This window comes from Cygnus atratus, chromosome 4, assembly GCF_013377495.2.
Source record: "Cygnus atratus isolate AKBS03 ecotype Queensland, Australia chromosome 4, CAtr_DNAZoo_HiC_assembly, whole genome shotgun sequence".
NCBI classification, from domain to species: Eukaryota; Metazoa; Chordata; class Aves; order Anseriformes; family Anatidae; genus Cygnus; species Cygnus atratus.
In genome coordinates, this window is record NC_066365.1 from 41,582,310 (window position 1) to 41,605,112 (window position 22,803).

At 34.7% G+C, this 22,803-nt stretch overlaps 1 protein-coding gene across 3 annotated transcripts in view; it reads right to left on the bottom strand.

Moving 5' to 3' along the window:
* Positions 1–2,493: 2,493 nt before the first annotated feature.
* INTU (inturned planar cell polarity protein) overlaps positions 2,494–22,803 on the bottom strand; it is a 43,661-nt gene continuing 23,351 nt past the window's right edge. For 2 of the 3 annotated variants that reach the window (XM_035548366.2, XM_050710504.1), the window contains exons 5-16: positions 22,164–22,282; positions 21,223–21,312; positions 20,563–20,640; positions 19,269–19,458; positions 14,059–14,112; positions 12,565–12,627; positions 11,690–11,911; positions 10,698–11,120; positions 10,082–10,179; positions 9,217–9,406; positions 5,139–5,290; positions 2,494–3,369 (exon numbers count right to left, since the gene is read on the bottom strand). In XM_035548366.2, the coding sequence (XP_035404259.1) occupies positions 3,258–3,369; positions 5,139–5,290; positions 9,217–9,406; positions 10,082–10,179; positions 10,698–11,120; positions 11,690–11,911; positions 12,565–12,627; positions 14,059–14,112; positions 19,269–19,458; positions 20,563–20,640; positions 21,223–21,312; positions 22,164–22,282 (1,791 nt within the window). In that variant the 3' untranslated portion in view covers positions 2,494–3,257. The remainder of the gene's footprint in view (positions 3,370–5,138; positions 5,291–9,216; positions 9,407–10,081; positions 10,180–10,697; positions 11,121–11,689; positions 11,912–12,564; positions 12,628–14,058; positions 14,113–19,268; positions 19,459–20,562; positions 20,641–21,222; positions 21,313–22,163; positions 22,283–22,803) is intronic. The other variant, XM_035548375.2, reaches the window with a different exon arrangement.

Sequence of the window (22,803 nt, forward strand, 5' to 3'; positions counted from 1 at the left end):
CCTGTTACAAAATCACAGAATCATCTAGGTTGGAAGAGACCTCCAAGATTACCCAGTCCAACCTCTGTCCTAACACTAACAAGTCCTCCACTAAACCATATCACTAAGCTCTACATCTAAACGTCTTTTAAGGACCTCCAGGGATGGTGACTCAACCACTTCCCTGGGCAGCCCATTCCAATGCCTAACAACCCTTTTGGTAAAGAAGTTCTTCCTAATATCCAACCTAAACACATCATTCATGCCAATTTGGTGATCAGCTGGCAGAACATGTAAGGGACACGGACAGACTGCACCTGGGAATCAGAAGCTGGAAGAGTGAACGATGCACTGCTACATGTACCTACAGCTACCTTTGTATGAAACACAATTGGACAAAGATCAACAAATCTTACTCCTAAATAGCCTCCATCCCTGAACTACAGTCAGCAAGCTTCACAGAAACTTGGGGAACTTTCCAGAAGGTTCTGTAAGCTGTGGAAACTGGCCCCTCTCCCATAACAAGAAACCAGGAAAAAGAACAACTAACAAATGGTTTAAGCCAGAATATTTGCTGATTACATTGAACTGTGTGTTAATGAACATCATATATAGTAAGTCAAAACGCAATTTAATATGTTATTTATACCCATTCTGTTACAGTTCATAAGCGTCAATTCCTGCTAGAACTGCTGATAGCAAGAAAGTATTTTCTTTCATTGCTTTACCACCCCTATGTCTACAAACTTTATTACTAACAAAGGCATGAAGTACCATATTTATTCAGTCATTTTTAATCATTAATGTTTTTAAAATGATTTTATTGCTTGCATTCCCTTGAAATTAGTCATTTTAACCCAGATACTCCACTGATTTTTGGTACACGTTGCCTTGCCAATAATTCTTGTAAGTCATAATTTAAACACAAAATAAATACATTTCTTCTGAACTTTAACACTGTCAGTTCAACTCCTTTAGTAGCTTCTCCATATCTGTTCCTTTAAACATTAATTCCATACACCACGATTCACAGCTATAATCTTCCTGCAAGTTACTATACTACAAGATTTGTATCAAAGCTCATAAAAATCTGTGTTCGGTAGGAAATTAAGTCCTATCTTTTGGGGCTCTTTTTAAACATCTCTTAAAAATCTACAAAATCAAGTCTATGCTCAGTTGGGGAACAAATTAACGGTTAAGAGTCTCCTTAAGTGTAGTATCAACAAGATTAAGGCAGATTTTGCAACATTGTATTTCTGAACTACACTGAGTATAAAAGTTGTACCATATTCTGACAGATGCCCTTAATTCTTTTTAAGATGGGGTTTCTTGTGAAGGAGCAAGCTAATCTAAATAGCTGGTTGCTGCTGAAGTAGTCTCTTTCCTTCAGTTCCCCTTTTCTCCACACATACCTACATATTCACACTGTCTTTTTTTGCATTGACTTAGCCCAACTAAGTTAGCCCACTACTCTGGCAGCCAAGTAACCTAGAAAAAAATCTTTTCATAAGTTAGCAAAATTAATTAGGCCTAAGTCTTTGTTTCCATTGTTTATAATGATGGCCTGCTTTTCTGTATTCCTTTTACCATCTACGAAGAAACACAATATTCAAAGCCTTCCTATTTTAGGCTTTTTAGTGGTGTTTTTTTAAAGTATTGTCCATACTGTTCCTTTTTTTCCTCTTTTTTTTTTCCTTTCCCAAACAGTAAAGCTCGTATCACTTAATTTACACATGGGGAACACAAATGTAAAAGCACTATTTATGCAATTCAGCTCTGTACATCTCAAACTGCTACACTATTTCTCATCAAGGGACCATAGATTCTGGAGAAGGCTGATTTATAAAACCTTCCATCACATGCTTAAACTTCAGGCCTAAGACTTCTACTGCTTGGAATTAAAGCAACTGTTGAATGATTCAAGCCAAGCTGTGAATCACTTGTAGGGAGTGAACAGTCAAAAGCGTTTGATTGATTATTTTAGAATTAGTCTAAACAGTGCAATTTACTTGTTAAAACAAGATCAAAGGATTTGATCATGAGAGCCTATGGAACTGAATTTACTTTTCTAAAGACTTAATTTTATTTTTTTGATCCCATTGTTTAAAATGCAATTTTAGTCATGCATTTTATGAAAAACACTTAGGAAAAGCAAGTAGAAGCAGCAGAAAGGAAAAAAAAATGCACCGTTGACATGGAATGTGATGAAACACTATGCAGATGGCCAAATCTAAGTGTGCTGACTAGGGGTAAAAATGGCCCAAAATCATACATTTTAAACTAAACCATTAGTACAGAAAGCTTTAGGAGCAGCTAGTCTATAAACTACAAACCTTTCAACAATTTGTAGGAAAGCTGAATTCTGCAGAAGACTTCTGATTTTGCAAGTATTTTGCCTTCTCTTGCCTTGTACTGATGTAAGCTAAATTATTTTTTTAATATCCAGTGGTAAGTTGTAGAAGACTTAGCTAAACAAACACTGTTCAAATGAACAAAAGAGAAAATATGTTAAAAAAATAGAGTAGCACTGTACTGGTCTTTGAAAAATAAACATTTTTATTAAGAAATTATGATTATAATACAAAGTAGCTATGCATGCATACACAAAAATATCACCCTCTGCACCTCTTTTTTGTGCCTTCAAAACTGTTTTTTTAACAAATGTGTTATTTACAATAAAAATCATGAAATCAAGTAAAACATCACTCACGCTATAGGCCTTGGGTGTGCAGCAGACTATACTGGCAAAAAATGTAAGACATCAGTTTTGTGTGGCTAAATGCCATTAATCTGCTAAAAGATTTTTCTGTGTTGATTAACATAATGTTACTAAATACATTTCAGTATTTTTTATGCCCTTAGAGGTACAAAATCTTCATTAATAGGTAAATATATTTTTCCCCATCGGTGAGTGCCAAATATTCACAGAGCACTTTGAGGATATCAACTCATTTTACACTGAATACTGTACACTGAACAGCAGTGAACGTACAAATTATGTGAGGTTTTCATATAATAAAGTTACAATTGGGATAAATAATTTGGCACTATATAAAAATAAGAACTTTGGTTCTCTGAAAACTTTTTAAGTATTCAATTGATGAGGTCATTGGAATCATCTCTGAAGTTTCACCTGTGTCATACCACGATGTCGATTTACTTTCTTAAAAGCATTTCAAAGATATGCTATAGGTGGATACCACAGTTGAGTTATTTTCTCGTTATACTTAAGTACTTTAAAGAGACAACAAGGATGGCTGAATATTCATGAAGCTCGTCTATGTAGCTAAACCAAAGGACAGTTTAAAGGCCAGTTCAACAGCAACTTCCGTGACTGAGTCATGAAAACAGACATAAAACTCCTGAGGTTTTGGATGCAGGAAGAGTCTCCTGAAAAACAACAACAAAACACATAAAAATAAGAAATCATGGGTGTGAGCTTTTTCTTTTTGACTGTTCAATACATTATGGTTGTAATCTTACCGTTTCAGTATGACGTTAAGAACAATTGCTGTGTAAAACTGCCAGCAAATTGCTGTGGCTCTCCTGCATTATCTTACTGATTTCATATATTAGATTCTTAAAGCAACAATTTCTGTTCAGTTTTCTCAAGACTATCTGAAAACCAGTCTTCAGGTTTTTAGTACGTATGTCAATGGTGCTGTTGTGTTTGCAGTAATCCAACTTTCAGGACTACAAGCTGCAACCAGGTTACTTGGGAACAAGCTCCAGTATTTACATATTTACTCATTTTTAAACTTAACACAGCCTGGCCTGTACATTCCTACATGTCACTCCAACACAGTCTTCACGGGAAAGAACTAAATAGGAAAGCTCTTAATATACTTGTGCATAACTCTGCGTAGCATTATAATGTAGCATAAAGCTCTATAAATATTAATACATTGTCCCAGATGTAACACATTATCTGATAGTGCAGAGACTGAAAGATTATTGTTATTACTTAAAAGATATCAACAGCAGCCTCAACATTTGCCAGGTTCTTAATTTTTCCAGCCACAGGATAGCGCTTATTAGCAAATGAACTGTAGTTATGTACAATCCACTGTGTGATTCAGTCGTTTTGTTTTGCTTTTAAACATCTGACTCGAAGGCAAACAGGTTCAAAAAAAGCTCTGGTAGAGAATTTCTACATTGTTATTCCTGGCCAAAATCATTACCTGTGAATGACGTTTCTTCTCATTATAGTAGAAAAAAGTTCTTATGCCACATTCAAAATATATTTTGCTGATTTCAAAGACTTTCCTATTTGTGCAATAGTTGAACTAACCAATAATCATAATTTAATGAATCATAATCATTTACCTTCCTTTCACACCCTAGCCATACTGAGTTATTATTTCATATGGTAAAAGTATAGCTTCCACTTCATCATTTGCATTTTTCTTTCTATTTTCTAGTAGGAATACCGAAGACAGAAGATAAATCCAGAAAAGGCGGCAAAATCCTGCTGACTGACTAATCTTGACATGACTGTCTGCTTAATGCGGATACAAAGTAGACATCACAAAATCGGTCAGTAGAGGACAGAACAACACATAAGAAGTGGTGGCTACTGGCTTACTGGCCTAGGCTTTAAACAATTATAAGAGTTGCTATGTTCTTAATTGTCAAGTGATGATACATGCTATTTTCTCATTACACTTAATTATTTTTTAAAAAAATCTTACTATTACTATTTAATACCTAGGGCAAAATGCTGTTCTGTCAGGCAAATAAGGCTTAGCTATGTAGCAATAACCATGTATGTCATTACGAAAATCACTTAAGTGACATCATAGCAAATGGATTGTGATTTGTGGTAATGGCAGAACTTTGAAAGCAAACTCAGAGTATGATTACAGCACTTTAGTATGTTTGCAGAGCACAGAGCAACACGGTACAGTTCTGTGCCTTGTGCCAGCTCTGTGGTGTTAACACACTATCATGCTGCTCCCAGGTTAACAACATTTACGTTTAACACCAGGTGGAACATCACAGTAATGCAGCTTCCTAGATCCCAAATCAAAGCTACCTCATCAGAGTCCGCTTGAGTATTTCTGTGATTTGCTACAGGTAAATTTTTTCCTAAAGAGTACAGGGGCACATTCAAAATGGAAAATCTGGGGAGAAATAGATATATTTGTCTTTAAACTTACCCCACAACCCAGTAACTCATTGTTGGTGGTGGTTTCTTTTGATCAGTCCAGTTGTCAGGAGAGCATTCAAACAAGACTCCATGTTCTCTTATCAGATCTAGGTCTTCATCTGCTGTACTAAATTCTGAAATCTTGCTGCCTTTCTTCTTCTTCTGTAAAAAAAAAAAAAAAAAAAGTGAAGTGTTAGTAAAGAATTAATTTTTTACGTAAATTACTAGCAAATATAACTATAACATGCTTTCCTCAGGAAGCTGCTGAATGATATTGCTTTCAAAAAGCCAGATTTAGAAGAGAACTATTTTGATTATATGATTCTTTTCTCCACAGTTTTGTTACTTTGGCATAAACAGGCTTTTTTTTTTCCTCATTGTTATACAATTAGGAGGTTGTATAGCACAATCCTTTTTTTTTCCTTTTCTCTATCTGAAAAACATTCTCTCAAAGACATTTGAGATAATACAGCTTCATTAAAAACAGTGTGTTAGATAGTTAAACCTCTCGTCTCCCTTTCTTTGTTTGCCTTCCTAATTAAGAATTGCGATAGTAAAAGCCTATTCAATAAACTTGGTCAGGCAGGAGGTTTTTTTTTTTTAAACAAACAGTTGAAGTACTTTGTGCAGAGCATTTTCTTGCTTATACTTAGTGTAAGTGCGTAAGATGTACATTTTTTTTTGTTTTGTTGATTTTATTTTTTTGAGGGCTATGCTTTATGTAGAGCTTTTGAACAAAACTTGTAAAAGTTCCAGGTGCGGAACTGAACCCCTGGTACCCATTTAGTAAGGATCAAGTTGCATGCACAAACCTACTTTGCTCTGTCTTGGTGCTCAACAGTTCCGTAAGTCCAATAAAGCTACTTTTCTTTTTACCAGAAATGGGAAGGGAAAAAGACCAGAACAAACACTGAGATAAGCAGAGGAGAAATTCTGAAAGGGTTTGTCACTTGTCCAACTCTTCTCCCCCTGAAGTCAAAGGATATTTATTACTCTTTTGTATATGTCCACATAATGAAAAATCAAGCTTTGTATCTTTTTTCCTTTTGAAGCATGAGAAGTGAGATGAGATTATGGAAATGCGTGAAAATCCCTTCAAAACAAATCTGTTTTAAGAGAACTGTTAAGAGGAGGCATCTCTGGTTCCATTGCAACCATGCCAATAAAATTCTGTTCCAATCAGTAGCTTCTGAGAGGAAAGAAAAGGTTTTCTTGGAGGGTAAAAAAAAAACAACAAAACATACATAGGGAACTTGTCTGCCATATGCAGAAACGTAAACCAACATATCTGAATCTGCCTATAATATTGAAAATGTGGGGAGTGTCTAGAAGAGAAAAGATGATCACGGTACCACAACTATGCTGTCTCTCTCAAAATGTTGAAGAAAAATGAACCTTAGCACTTGGAAAACAAAATGGCTAATATTTGCCTGAGCAAATGTCTTTTAAATTTCCCTAAGCATGCTTTGGATTAAATTCATAAAGTATATTCTAAATTACTACACACAGTAGAAGAAATTTCACAATAGATGACAATACTGCATCTTTAGTACGTAATATTATAAAATGTAAAACCTGTTCTTGCTAATGGTGCTACTGAAGAGATTTAAAGAATATGTTAGAATGCAGTCTAATGATTTTTCCTCAACAAAAAAATGGGGTTGCTATCATGCAATTTCCAAGTGGACATTCGTTTAAATTTTTGCATGTCTTACATGCATAGTGAAAATACTAAAGAAAAATAATAAGATGGGATACTGGATAGAAGTGTGGGCATGATTTACTTCTGTACTTTTATGTGCATAAAGAATTCTTTCCTTGTGATTTTAAATGTAAGAAAATACGATAATGATGAAGAAAATTAGGCCAGAGCTGTCTGTTAGATCCAGGCATATATATTATACGGTTTAAAACTACAGAACTTATTTTTGCTCAATTTCAACTTTTTTCTTCCTCAACATTTTTGTGCATATTTAGAAATGGTAAATTTTCAGTTCTCAAAAAGTTACTAAAACTTATTACTAATTACAATAATTTTGCATAATTGCTGCAATTTTCTAAATCCTAAACCATAACAATATTTACCTGATGTGATATCAAAGAATAAACAGTATGATAGCGTATTTTTTGTCCTTTTTTTTTTTTTTTGTCATGCCCTATGAACACAGAAAACTTCTATTCATTCTTTTACATTTTCCTCATGCTCTAATGCAACTGGGCAATTTCAGCCTTAATTGTTGAAACCAACAAAAACTACTCCCAATTTGTAGAGTCAAAATACTCTTAATTCTTTTTGTTACCAAGCTGGCTTACAGGAGATTCTTAGATTTTTCTCTAAGAGAAACTTTGTTCTGCAGCATGTGTTTAATTATTTTTGACTTTCAGGGCAGAATGAACACAGCTGCCCCAAAGAACCCAGAAAAGCGTATGCTGAGATACCTGTTGCCAAAACACAAGTTTTCACTTTTAAGCATGAGTTCTTCAGTTTTTATGAGCTATACCTAACAGCTGAATGGTTTGTTTATTTATTTTTCATATTTCATTTGTATTTTTGGTTTGAATTGTAAACTGTCCATTTAACATTTGTAACAGTTGTAAACGAAGGCAATTTGATCATAAGACATATTTGTGTATTCTCTCTGCTTCCTTTAGGGTTTCCAGATCTCCTGACAGAAGCGCCCAAAAACACAAGACCCGTTGCCAATGTCCCATTCAGCCAAACCTCAGTGTCATAGGAAGTTGACAGAACAATCCAAATTAATCCGTTTTTCTAACACTTAAAAATAAATAAAAAATCCCAGATGATTTACGAGACACAGTCTAACCAGAACTGACTTCTTCAGTAACTTAAAGAAAACATGAAGAGAAATTATACTGATATTTCCAAATGGCATTCATTCAATTTGTACTGTTATTCCCCACTTCTCATTTAACACACTTGGATTGTCACTTTAGGACCTAAGAAGTTGCAACTGGTATACGTCATTCCACTCGTATTTAATTATTTCTCTTTTTCATATGGATTAAATAGATGGCAAAATTATCAGGGATGAAACGTTATCCTGATTTGGCTCATGCCAGTAAAAATCAACTGCACAATTAACAAACCAGACTTCTAGAAAAACAAAAAGTGCATTGAACACAAAATGTCTGTTCTGAGTGTCTCAAATTGATTCTTACACCTATTATTTAGATTTCTGCATTACTATAACTGTTTTACTTTGGATGGATCATTTGAAGAAAACAGAAAGTTGCAACCAAAATCAAGGCAGGACAGCTGCTGGCATCATATCTATTTTTTTTTTTCCAAGTACCCACATAAAGCTCTGGCAGCTGCCACTGGGCTTCAGCCTAAGTCTAGAACAAAGCCTGAATTGGTATCTTTGTAGAGAGAAAAAAACCCTCACCTATTCTGCCATCCCACATGATCTAAAATCCAAGAGATGACTTATCAGCATAATTAAGAGGAATTGATCATTATGGCCAGTCATCTTCTAGGCAGATGTCAGTGTGGGCAAACTACTAGAGACGTTAGTGTCTGGCAAGTGTCTAAGCGATCTCAGGTAGCACAGAGACCAAAAACCCAGAATGAACACCCTCTCAGCTTCAGAGAGGACCTCTTCAGGTCAGTGCTAAGACACACTGACTGTGCACTGAGGGGAGGCTGCACTATCACTGTTCATATCAAACATTTTCTGTCAAAAACAGAGGGCCTACATCTCCTTTTCCTGCCAGGGTGAAGTTTCCTTATAGAATTAGTATGACTAAAAAAAGACCCTTTTCACTCTACTTCTTACAGCTCTTAAACCCACTATTTGAAACTTTTTGCTAAGTTAGAGTTCTAACACCAAACAGAAAAAGAAAATACTATACTGGATACATGGAGTATTTACTTCGGGGGCATGGCTGGGGGGACACACCATAATTACATGCACACATGGTTGGATGCTCTGAGAAAGAACCCGCCCATAACAGTGAAAGTGTCAGGTGCATTATAAACTAGCACACAAAGAGTCACCTGCCAGTGAAGTTTTTTAAAATAATGAAGTGAAACAGAGTAAAACTGAAGTAAGGTAAAGCTTTCATACTTCTTTTTTCATGGACTGCTGAAAAACTGAGCGAATTGAAAGGCAGCAACGATGAAAATTCTCGATTAACTGCGGGTGGATGGAGCCACCAAGCTGTGCTACTTCCTTGTGAGTTGGAGTAATAAAGATTCCTTGCATTGTTTCCAAAGATAAATAGTGGAAGAGGGTATTCTCAGGACCAGATGTCAACCTTAAAAAATAGGAGAATTCACTTAATATTCAAATAAATTTGTATGAAATTTCAGTTAAACAACGTACACTTTTTTTCCCTTTAAACAGATCTGTCTTTTCTGGTAACTACAATGGAGTACAAAAAAGGAGACATTTGAAAGGTGCTTATTTTTATACCAAGGACATCTGCTAATTTGGACTGTTTATACTCAAATACGTATTTTTCAAGCAAGTATGGTACTAGTTAGATATTCTGCTTGCAATCTCAAAGCTTCTCATCAAAAAAGAAAAGGGAAAGGAGAAATAAAAGCTTTGAAGAAAAGGAAAGATTTCTTTAGCACTCAAACAAAACACCAGATCAGACTGCATCGTCACAACCAACAGCTAGAAACAAGGAAGGTCATGGCTTCTATGTCCTTTGTGCTTAGTGGCACCAGGGACACACAAGGTGTATGTGTGCCAAAAACTCATTTATTTGAACTTCTAAGGTTATACAATTATGTGAAATGGATACATTTTACTGAAATATTCTTGAGAAAGTCTTCTCTTCTAATTTATACTCCATTAAGAGCTTCCATAGCAAAATTTTAGTTAGAATAAAATTATGCAAGAACTTCTGTGATCTGTGCATCTTCAAAAATCCATGCATGTATGACCTTAAAAATCAAATATTTAATAGAAAACAATTACTTACTTGATAGAGTTAAAGAGTTCTATATCCTTCTCTGACAAGTTCTTTTTAGGGTTTCCTAAATTAAATGGATTTGGTAGTGTATGCTTTTTTCTAGTGACCTGAAAAACAAATAGATAGATGAACTAACAGACAAAATAAAGGTAAGGAAAGAACAAAATCAAACCAGGAAATCACCTATTTAAAAGAAAAAAATAGTGCTTTTTAAAAGGCTCAGTTGCATCAACTAACATAAATGTATTTTAGTCTATTTTAGGCTGAAATTGATTAGAAACAGTTGTACAACTGTACAGCAAGTTGTCATAATCACTTTTGTTTACACCATTATTATTTCGGGGATATTCTCCAATTACTTCTGCTGGGCACAGCTGTGTTGGAATCAATTTAGTCATCCAAAACCCAAATATTTAGAAGTGATAATGATCAAAATAAAAAACGTGATGGCTGTGAGGCTGACACAAAGCTTCCCAAGACAGCAGTATTTTCTACTTAATTTAGGAACTCTTGAATTTTTTTTTCCTCGTTTGTTTGTCTTAAGTTAGTGAGTTTTTGTAAGAATTGCCACCTCCCCAAAGCCCAGCAGAACCTTAAACAATTTGCTTTGTCCCTGTTCTCAGACCTGATCGGCTACAGCTTGTGGATTACTGCTTTCATCTTCTGCAGGACCTTCATTGCCATGGTCAGGTCCTCCACTGCTTCTCGTAGGGCTCGGCTTACGTGTTGTTAAGGAAGAGTCACCAAACAGGGTCCTTTTGCTTGCTGGAGTAGTTACTGTTTTGGAAGCATTTTGTATCTTGCTTAGGATGGGTGAGGTGGTCAAGCTCTCCAGTTTGTCACGTGTTGCAGGAAGGAACCAGTCTGCACAAGATAAAGGTGGAATGGAAGGAGAATCTAGCCTTTCCTCTATGCTGGCATCTATTCCTTCCAGCTGAAGTATAGTGGCTTTGACCTGATCTACATATATACAGTCTGGTCCTGGATTCCCAATGGCTTTTGATGCACAGCCTCCTGCCTCTAGCAGAACACACAGCATGAAGTGTCTCTGTAAACATGGAGGTAGCAACATTAGCCTCTGATTTCAAATATAGCATGTACTGCATTATATCTTATCAGACACTTGGACAAAAACCAGCACAATATTCAGCAGTCCTTCCTCCTCCCCAGAGGAGTTTTTTTTCTCTAATCAAATCACGTCCAAGGAGATCCTTCTCCTTACATGTTATCTAAGTTAACATGCAAACAAAAAAAAAATGTATGATTTATACACTCATTAGATACTTGCCTTTAAAAAAAGGCAAAAAGAACCCACAACACATTATAAAAAATTCTGAAGTGAGTTATCTGAAAATACAAGATCATAAAAGTAAAAACATTTTCAACTGAAGTGAGAAAGTAGAAAAGGTAACGAGAATTATTAGAACTTGCAAGCTTTACAAACGTACAAATAATTGTACTACCTGAGAAATTCTATCCCATGAACAGCTATAGTATGAGTATTTTCTAAAATTACTAAATTAACACATGTAAGTTTATGGTCTTACTAAACAACAGACAATACACAACACCAACACAGAGCACAGGAGAAGGGGCATACTGCAGGTGTTAACTTACCAAGCCAACTATCAATAAGAAGTATCTTGCTTCAGGTTCTCTGTATCCTGTAAAACTTGACACTTCGCATGGCTGGATGTGATGCTGTGGAAATACCTCCCGCCATATCACTAACTGACCAATCTTCTGTTCTGCTGCCAAGGGTAACAGACAATAGTGCCGGCTATATAAACCTATATCAATAAGATCTTCCTTTGGCAAGTGATTACCGATCAAGTAACCCTTAATTAAACACAGAAAAGGAAGTGTATTCAGTAAGAAATGTGCTGACAAAACTATGCAAAAAAATTATGCTGACAGTTTACTCTCGTAATGCTACTGGCATAAAGATCAATTGCATGACGATAAGTTTCCTTAAAGAAACAGCTGTTATCTTTCTCTTTGTTTATATTGTCAAATACATTATCTATATTTAGTAAAATAAATTTCTAAATAAGGTTGAAGTTAAAAAAGCTGTTGATCCAAATTTTCAAGTCTTTAATTTGAAGACCCATTAAAAATAGAGGAGCTGTTGTCTCTATTAAATAACGGCAATGCCCCCACAAAAAGATCCGGTTAGAATATCATACTGAATCAATTCAAGTGCTATTTTCATCTCATATTACTGCCTTTCTTCAATCCACGGGTCATATGACAGAATTTACGTAAGACAACTTCAAACAAATATTTTGTTCTTATCGATCATATAGTACATTTCACTTCATGAAATCTTTTTTTGTTGTTATGGTGTTTGAGTTTTGTGTCATTAAAGTTACACTTAAAGTAATCATATATTTCTCCTATTTGTAAGGTTCTGAAAAGAGTTACTCCGTGACTGGGTTAGATTTCTAGAAGTTGTATTTTCTTAATCTCTAGGCCTTAATCAGTAATACTACCTTGTAGAAGAGACAAGAGCCCATAATCACATATAATCTTCTCATGTCGTAGTAATCTTCAGACTGTGAACAAAGGCATGGATTTTTAGTTCAGAATTTTTGAGTGAATACAAGTAAAACATTTAATTCCAATCAACTGTAATCAGTCTTATTTAGTATTTTGACCGCTTATATCATTAGGGCATCAGAAAGGCATTAATAACAGTATTTTGAACAGTTAAGAGAAATACAAAGTTTTTAGCCTCCATTATATATTTTCATGTCACTACAGTTTTCTCTAACAATTTTCAGCTCAAGGTAAGATGCTCAGGTTTCCTATCCATTGTTTATCTTTTCATAAAGTATTTTTGTAGGATATGCTAATTCTCACAATTCTTAACAGCAAAGTAACTGAAGCATAGCTACTGACACCAGAGGCCCTCCTAGAGCAAAACTTCCAAGTCAAAGCATTTTTTATCCAGTATTTGCAATTTTACCCCAAATACACCTATTCATTAATCTTTTAGTTTAGATGCCCATTGGTCTCAGAGAAATAAGACTAACTTTATATGGAGTCAAGAGTATTTTAAATTATTGGGTGCAATCAGTTTCTTTGCAATAAAATAGAACCTAAACATCCTTTTCTGTAAACATTCATCCAGATTTTGTTTTTTATTTTTTTGAAAGATTGACTGTACATTTGCCTAACTTGTATTTTAAGCTTTAAGCATCTTTAGCTATCTTCAGTAACGAAGAATATGTATGTCCCTAATTGTTATTTATATTTATACATATACCCATATATTTATATTATATACATATATTTATACATACATATATACACACATATTTATGATCAAGCAACTGTTCTTCACACCTGATATTTTACAATTATATTCTTTATTAGGTATATCATAATTTTAAAATACAAATAATTATTCTGGAATGTGATTTTAAGAAAGCTCTTTCAAAAGTAAAATTGAAAATTCAGTCTGTTTACATCTCACCAAACTATAGAGGAATTAAAGAGCATACACTCAAGTAAATTACTATCTTCTTCTTTATGAATGTTAGAAGTATGCATAACTTGTAATTGTTTTATTGAAACTGGTAACTCAAGTTCTCTGAGCTCCATAGAAGCTTTGAGTTTTATTCTCGATTGCTTGGGAAGGAGACAGTTTCTATACAAAAAAAAAAAAAAGGAACAACAAACAACAGTTATGTTGAAATTAGAGTGTTCTTGTAAGCATCCCATGGGCTTAAATTATAGTAAATCATGTTTTTTCAGTGACTAGTCCTAGTGGATTACAATATTGTAACATTAACCATAGAGAAAAATTCAGGATAAAAATGGGTAAAATTGATCTGTCTTAAAACAAGAATAATGCAGTATACTTTGACTCCCACTTGATTACAAAACATGGATGAGTTTGTAGTTCGTGCTTTTTTAAGCTACTGAATATGGGCAAGGTAAAGAGATACGGTGCAATGCAAATAACAAAGATAAATGTTTACCAGTTCTGCAAAGTCAGCTGCTTCAAGATCACTCAGTGCTGTGTCAATTTCCATCTGAAATATTTAAACTTCTTAATAGACTCCTCCAACACATTAATTTACAATATCAGCATATTCACTAATAGATAGTTCACTTTATCTTGCTAATCTGAGGAGATTAGGATTCACATGTACAAAGTGAATGGAGAAAAATTGCAGTATCAGGTATCAGGAACACCTCAATTCATTAAAGAAATATTCTTCAATTGTTCTGCATTTCCATCTTCTTTGAGACTAAAATTTCTCTGCTTGCCTGCCTCCTGAACCCACTGTTCTGTATATAAAGGAGATGTCACTTATTCCAGCGTGGTTTAAAACATGAGGCCTAGTGACTACTCCTCAAAGGCTAGAGACAACACAGAAATCTGGCAAGCTACTATATCCAACTGAGTTATTAGACAAATCTTTTTCACAATACATTTGGTTTTTGTTTCTATGGAATTCTTCAGCACTTTCTCATACATTATCTCTGTTCTGCTGAAACTGCTTTATGCTTTTGCATTTCTCTTACTTCAGGAGGTGTTAGTTAACTCAAGTTTTACTAAAAATACTTTGCCTTAAAGAATATTGTACTAGCCACTGAAGTTCACCTCATAAATGTGTTACTAATGAAAAGAACCTAAACCCACCATGACAAACTCCTTGGGCTATATAAACAAGCTGACTCTAATTGAAATACAGCCAGTTTTGCAAACAGAAATGTCAGCTACGCTGTTGGCAGTCAACAAACTAACCAACCTTTCAGCTTTTTCCCCAGTTAAGAAATAAATGGCTTTCTGCCCAACAAGCAACTGACATTTGTATTCTCCAAAGAATACACAAATAAAAAGATCTTCACTAAAACTTACATAGCAGAAATTTCCTCTTTTTTTCCAGGAAAAAAAACTTGCAGATGTGGATGATCTAAGATAATTTTGGAAACCCCTGTTCATATCATACATGTAAAATAAATTGTTTTCTAAATTCCTGTAATTTTACAAGAAAGAAAGCAACCTGAAAGCTAAGACAGAAAACAAGCTGTTACAGTCTCTCCCTGCAGAAACATAAGAGAGAAGAAAAAAAGCACGGAGGAAAAAAAGCATGGAGGAAAAAAAGATTTGTCACCAAATAGCACAAGAAAATAAACATGTCATTTCCTGTATAAGAATGTGTGACAACGGAGATACACTGAGTTACATTTCTAACGTATATTAGATTGCAGATTGGCCATATTCTACAATTATGTATTGCATAAGCATTTTATTCCCCTTGGTTATGGAGCATGGATTTTGCAAGTGAGTGGATGTGTATGTTACGGGACTATGTGCACCCTCCTAGATTTTTCACTTGGATAGCAGATTTAACTCTGGAGTTCTGATATACAAGTAACTTTCTTGAGACACTCGGGGAATACATGCTTCTGCAGCTAAAACATATATAACATGTAGTATAAATGCAGCAGTTGGACTAAATTCTCCCCAATGCATCCAGCGCGTTTAACAAAAGTGTGTCTAAACAGATACCGTGGGGCAAGGTAGAGAACTAAATCATTATGGGTCTGCTAACCAAGGCAGAGAAGACAATTCATATTATGTAGAAAGGAGAGAGAAGTCTGCACTAGCAAACAGGAATTTGTTTAGTAATGAATAGCTCTCAGTGATGCATAGCTTGCAATGTCCGTGGCAACTTTTATTAATGAACAGTAGCAAGCCTGAAATTAGTCTGCAAACCCTGTCAATATTCAAGTTGAAAGACTTACCACTTATTCCCTCCCCAGCAAACAGACTTACAAAAATCATACATGAGGTCTTCTCATTAAACATGCAATTCATAAAGCCAGGAAAGTCTTAGTTAATATTTTGCTCTTTTTAGGCTCTTTATTTGAGCATGCCACTGCAGAAGTAAGGTCATTTGAGCATCCAAACTCAGTCCTCTTGCAGAGCCATTCTGAGAAGAACTTGTAATTTTCCATTGCATGGTGTCTTTACTTTCATGGACAACAGTGAAGATTGTTGCAAAGTTTCTTTCCTGTTACTCATTAAATAAGTTTAGGTAACAGCTTCTGGTCAGCTCAGATCACAATCATTGTCTAATAATTAGTGTTATCCTTAACTTTGTTACCCACAAGCATACAAATATTTTGTATCTTTCCATGGAAGAAAACTCCCAGCTTAAAATTTTCCAACTGTTTCATCTGCATTAAATCACGGCAAATAGTTACTAAAGAAAACAACAAACTCTACAAGGACGGCACTAACATACCCTTAACATCTTTCCAGCTTCATTTTTTTTCTGCTGTGAAATTTAGTAAAAACATATGCCATAACATATGACATAAATATGACATGCAAACAACTCTTCACATGATATGGAAAATAACTTCCTAACTGAAGGGTTGAAAATACTTAAAAATCATGAAGGTAAAAATGATTCCCTAGATTCACTAATATTCACTGAAGGATGGAAAATGAAAATGCAGTGAATCTTTCTTTCATCCACTTTAAGCCCAGAAGTCAAATCTGAAAATCTAAGGGGTCCACCTTGCCTTACTACAATACCTGAGACTTCCGGAATAAAGGGTAACATATAAAATATTAGCAAATTGTCATTACAGTATGTGCATTGTATGGAAAGTAACCTTCTCAACAGGAACCTGACTAGATATTAGAGTTTTATATGTTAATATGACTGCTTTAAATAGAAAAGAGGAAAATTTTAAAATGTGTCTGTCTCATTGAAGACCAACAGATTTTAGCTACTTAGTCACGTGTTTAGTTCCTTGAATGAGGCTGCATTTCATTAAATACCTACAGTATTGACATGCCTGTTTGAGATGGTCCCTTCATTTCAGGCTGTCTTCACAGTTAGAGTCCTGAGGCATGATTCATCTAACACTAATGCAAAAAGCTGGAGTAGAACAGGTGAATTGCTGGATTTTCCCCATTCAGTAGTAGGAAGAGATCAGGATTAGCACCTCAAATGAAGTCATTTATATCATAGGCTGAAGAGAAGGTGAGATGATTGCTACCCCAAGTCACACTATTGAAATAAAAAGTAGGTGCAGGGAATATCCAAATGTTTAAACTGATTCTAAGAAACCCCGCAAACAGTTAAGAAATGTCACATTAGGAACAACAGAAGAGGAACCGTACTGAAGCTACACATGATGTAGGTACAATCCTCAATTTCTTAAGAGCTAGTACACATTAAATAGGTTTGAATACTAGAAAGTATCACAGCAGTCACTCGTAATGTTAATAAAATAGTGATGTGAGAAGTTATAAGCTGCACTTTAGCAGTAGCATACTGCAAAGAACATCTACAGGCCTGCTTCCTGAGGTACAGTTGAAATATGCGAGTCTCTCTTCCCCTGTAACCAACTAACCCCGTAAAAGGGACAGCACTGAGATTAATTCATACACTGACCACGTGGTTCAACAAGATGACTGTTTTGGGATTTTATTATCAGCTATTTTTTAAATAATACGTTTCTATTTTTGACTGGGGAAACACTAAACAGAACAGTTCTCAAACAGGAAATGACAAACATAAAAGCAATCATTCCATGACCTGCATGTTTTGGACGTGCAGATTAACTTCTGTACTTCCAGTATTAACTGAAAATATAGCAGCCAACTGCACCTAATGAGACCTTGTTACCTACAGCTGAACCTACTATCAGATCAAAATATGTTCTAGCAATGTGATCCATGGAAAACATAACCCTTATTTAGTGATACTAACTCACTTCGTAACAAACTGTAGCATGGGAACAGGGAAAAAAAAAAAAAGGAAACTGGAAGCCCTTAAAAGGAGGTACCAGAAATCTTTTGGTTTGTTCCTAAACAAATACATATACCATTACTGTTAATAAAACACTTGACATTAGAATTAACAAAAAATATCCACGGGGTTTAGGAAAAAAAAAAAAAAAGACAATGACAGACAATGAAAAATGATCTGGATATAAAACAGGAAAAAAAATATACAAAGAAAAAAATTCAAAGAAATTTTCTGTACGTAAGCCACAATTTTCGCCTTTTGTCCTTAAATGTAATTTCACATAAGCTTTCCCCTACATTTTCTGATGATTGCATCCTGTACCCTTTGCATTAGTTAATACATTGATTAAAAACCGTATATGTTTGTCTGCCAACTAGCGTACAACACAGCTATGACTTGCTTATCTGTGCTGGAATCTGCCATCCAGGAAGACAAAGTTTTCTAGTTACAACCCCTCTTGCAAACTTTGCATTTTGTACATTTCAAAGGGAATTCCATTTTCCTTTCACTAAATTCAAATGAATATGTAATTCAAAATAACACCATACATTTCTGATTAAATATGCGTTGGACTTAAAACTCCACTGCTGAAACTTCCTTAGGATTGTTTTCTCTAATACCAAAATTGTTATAATCTTTTCAGACTGGAGGGATACCACCTGTATGCATACCTTTGGTCTAACAAAGTTAATTGTAGAGTTCATATGAAAAATCACTTCAGAGAAGACTTGGCAGAGATTGTGGATCTCATCTATAAAATTGGTTATTTTTGTTTAAAAATACGTCTTCACTAATTATTATCCATGATCCCCATTTTAACTCAAAGTTATTTCATGCAAACGAGCCCTGAGACTGTATATACTGCTTGCTGTGATCTAGCTTTCCTCTTACTACTACTAAATGCACAACTATTTCTAATAGAAAAGTAATCAGATTATATGGTTTCAAACAAATAACGTGTAGATATTTATTTTGATTCCGCAACAGTCTTGGCAACTCTCCTAAATCACAAGTTACACATGGGCTTCCAGAGTAATATTTTCTACCTGTAGAAATACTTGGTCAAAATTAAGCATAAAGCTACATACCATGACTTGCTTTCCCTACTGCATATGCTAGTAGTTAGAAATGTATTTTTTTCATGTAACCTTAATTCCTTTATCATCGTGTTCTCTTCCAAGAGAACTCAGAAATCACCAAACTACACCCACAATAGCATTCTGTTTCCTATGGAATTGACTGCATAGTTCTAAACTTAAATAAAGGATCCTATAGGAAAAATGGTGTCTTTGGATGGGTAAAGCACATGTAAATTACACAATGACACCAAACGATATATGCAAGACCTGAGTCAATTTTCTGGCCTTTCATATACAAGTTTTTCTGAAGAGATCTGAAAACAACATTACCTTGATTTCCTGAGGCAGTGTCAGCCAGCGCAAGCCTGGGAGATTATCTAAGAATAAGGCACTGAAGGTATCATAGTGTTGAGCACTGGAGCTGGCGTTTGAGCTGAGTCTTGCAGGCTGAAGTGCTCGCTGGAAGAAGAGGTTGAAAAAATGATCCAGACGAGAAACATTTTCCACCTGGCAAAAAGCACTGAACAAACATGAACTCCAAGTTAGAATATCATCAAGAAACACGTAGCTTGTTTATATAACCCTCTATTCTATATAAGTCTCTTTACAGCATAATAATACATTTGAATTTTTTTAACATTCACTTTAAACAAACACCAGGCTAATAGGCAGACAGTACATACATACAAAGATGACACTGCCTGTGTAGCTGAAAGCACTATAGTGTTATAGTGGATATCTGGAGCAACATAAGATGAAGCAATGATCAGATTCATCCCTTCAGAAATTCAGATCATTCCTTGCCTTTATTTTAAAAATTTAATAAATTATTTTGGTGGGTTAGACATCACTGTTTAGTATGACTTTCCTTCAGAAGATTAAAAAAATCTACAGTTCTAAATAGTCTGCTATACTTAACATAAAAATGAATTACTTTACCCTTCACATTCAAAGCTAAACTTTTTCTGAGATGCATTTAAATAGCTGCAGGTATAACAAGGGTAAGTTGCTTCCTGTGAAGTGACATTAAAAATGCTGTAAGAAAAAGATACGGCTTGACATTACATGTGATTGCTCTACCTAGAATATTTTTCTGTGTTGAACAGCACAAAAGTAATATAAATGCTAGGATTTTCTCCATGGCATACATACTTAAACCCTGAATTGAATGCAAGCATATGAATAGCCTACCTTGGCAATTTTATTTAGGTTACAGTCAGACTGAAAATTTTCTGGGTGATTTCCAAATGCAGAGAGCTCTGCCAAATAAAGTTGAGAAGTCTGAAGTGTTTATTTTATTAAAAATATAACACTGATTCATATGTGTGTTTTACAGACAGTGCTTTAACACATTTGCAGAGTGCTGTTGACATCTAGAGTGACATTGGTTATGTGAATGATTTAACCTAATCAAGGACCAAATTTTCTGAAATAACAAAGACTTTTTAAAAAGAGTCTTACTAGTGTTAAGACTGAAACAAAAAGTCAAGAACAGAATCCTGGTTTTGTGCAAAGGTGAAAGAACATGCAAAGAAAATCCACAAATATAAAAAATGAATGCTTTTTCAGTGAGCATCAATTAAAAACTAGTGACTGAAAAGAAAATACTTTTGAAATAACTCACCTGTCTAAAGAGCTGTACATAAATTTTAAGGTCCTGACAACATTTTCCAACATGGTCCTTAACTGGGTAAGTGGCACACTAAAAAAAAAAAAAAAAAAAAAAAAAAAAAATCAAACATACATCTATGTTTGTAACATCTTTAACTACCGTCAATACACATCGGCATCTTCTGAAGAGAGATGCATTCGTAACTAGTGATATATTGCAAACAAAATATACTTCATCGTACTGTATAAGAAATTTCCTTTGAGTGATTTGCCCATGACCACACAGACATAGTAGTACAGCTGGAAAAAAAATCTGTACTTCTTGCCTCCTAGAACACATAAATACATAATACTACTGCTGTTATTCAGTAGTCTCTAATTAGGACATGACTTCACCAAACACTGAAAATTACTGTTTTACAGCTTATACATATTTCTGAGATTTTATGAGAACTCACTCCCTTCATAAGGTGTGAAAAAGAAATTGTAACAAGGGGTATATAAAAGATGTGTACAAAGTTGATCCAAAAAGTGGGATAGCAGCTATAAAATCTATGTATAGTAAGAAGAGTACATTGTAAAACCTCCCTTTCTTGCTTTTTGATAGGAGAACACTACAATTTTAGGACTATACTTGAGCAAAATAGGAAAAAGTATTATATTTGGAACTCACTTTTCTTCAGGAAGGCCAATTACAAGCAACTTGTCACATTCTTTCCAGTAAACAACTTGAACCAGTTTTCCACATACGAAAAGGGAGGAACTAGAAAAATTAAGCCAGGAGTATTTCCATTAACACTACGCAGTTATAAAAGATCACCATTAAAGTTGGAATGATTTATATGTATGTTATATACAGTCTTATGCTCATGCAAAATAACATGCACGCAATTTGGCTAGGTAATTACATTAATTATTAGAGAACTCAAAGACCCTTTTATTTCCCTTCCAAGTAAAAGGTCACACCAGCACTAATACACACACGCCGATCATAATTTACTCTTCTGACAGAAAAAGCCTCATAGAAGAGCTGGGGATTTTCTATTATATTTCTTGAAAAGATGAGACAGTCCATAGAGACCGGCAGAGGTGCTTTCGTATTTTGAGAATTCATCTATAAATGGGGAATGGAGAACCTTAATAGGAAATGTGATTCTAAGTCGTCGTGGATTTCTGTGCTGTCTTTCTGATGATACCACATGTACAGATCACCCACAAATTGGTTGACTTGTTTTTTCAGATGTTTGAAAATCTTGACATGTCAAGAATGCTTCTATAGGAGAGAATTCCCCATAATAATGCACAAGCATTTAAAAGTGGTAAACACACCTCAGTGCTAATTAATGTGACATTGCAGTTTAATACTGGTACATGCAAATGATCAGCAGCTTAGTAGGTGCTGTTAAGAGTCAATCTGCATTGTAGCGATCACTAAATTAGTAACACGCTTTTATTAAATAGAAATTTTTAAGCACGGTTAAAGCACTGTGCTAGTGCTTTAAACTTCTCAGCCAAAATAGCAAGATATCAGCAAATGACCCATGCACATTCTTCTGTATGCATACATATAAAATATTAGAAGTAGTAATACATAAAATTTCAAAATACTTTTACCTGATAATCTGGGTACCAGTAACACTTTCCAGTATGTCAGAGAGCGTGAGAAATATTCCCCTCACATTTTTGAGTTTCTGGGATGCTTCCGATATGGGGTACTGATAAAGAATTTCTTGCTGTGAATGAAATTAACTGCTAATTAAGCAAAGCAAAGACAAATAAACAAAACAAAAAACAAGCTGACTTTTTCTTTTACTGGTATCAATTTTTTTGAACATTTTTGAACATTTGTTTTGGTATCAAAACAAGCAGCGGTCTGCATGGGCATACTGGAAAGTTCTAAAACACAAATGCATGTTTACAACAATTTAACTTCTGCTTTATAGAAAGATAGGACTTATTTTGAATCACTATTATATGGAGAAATATAAAATGACACACAGTATGGCCACTGAATTGTACAGTTTTAAATACATTGTTAACAAATCAGATTCCATGAGATTGCTAACATTTGTATAGTTCTTTCAGTATTTAAATTGTGATTTATTTAAATTGTGATTTAAGAGCCCATCAAGCGGACAGCTCTTGAAAACCAACATGTAAGAATATGAGAACTCTCACCTCTTGCTGTATCCCTACCTAATCACCCTACATCTACAGCAAAAAAATAAAACTGAGGTATACATTCAAACAATGT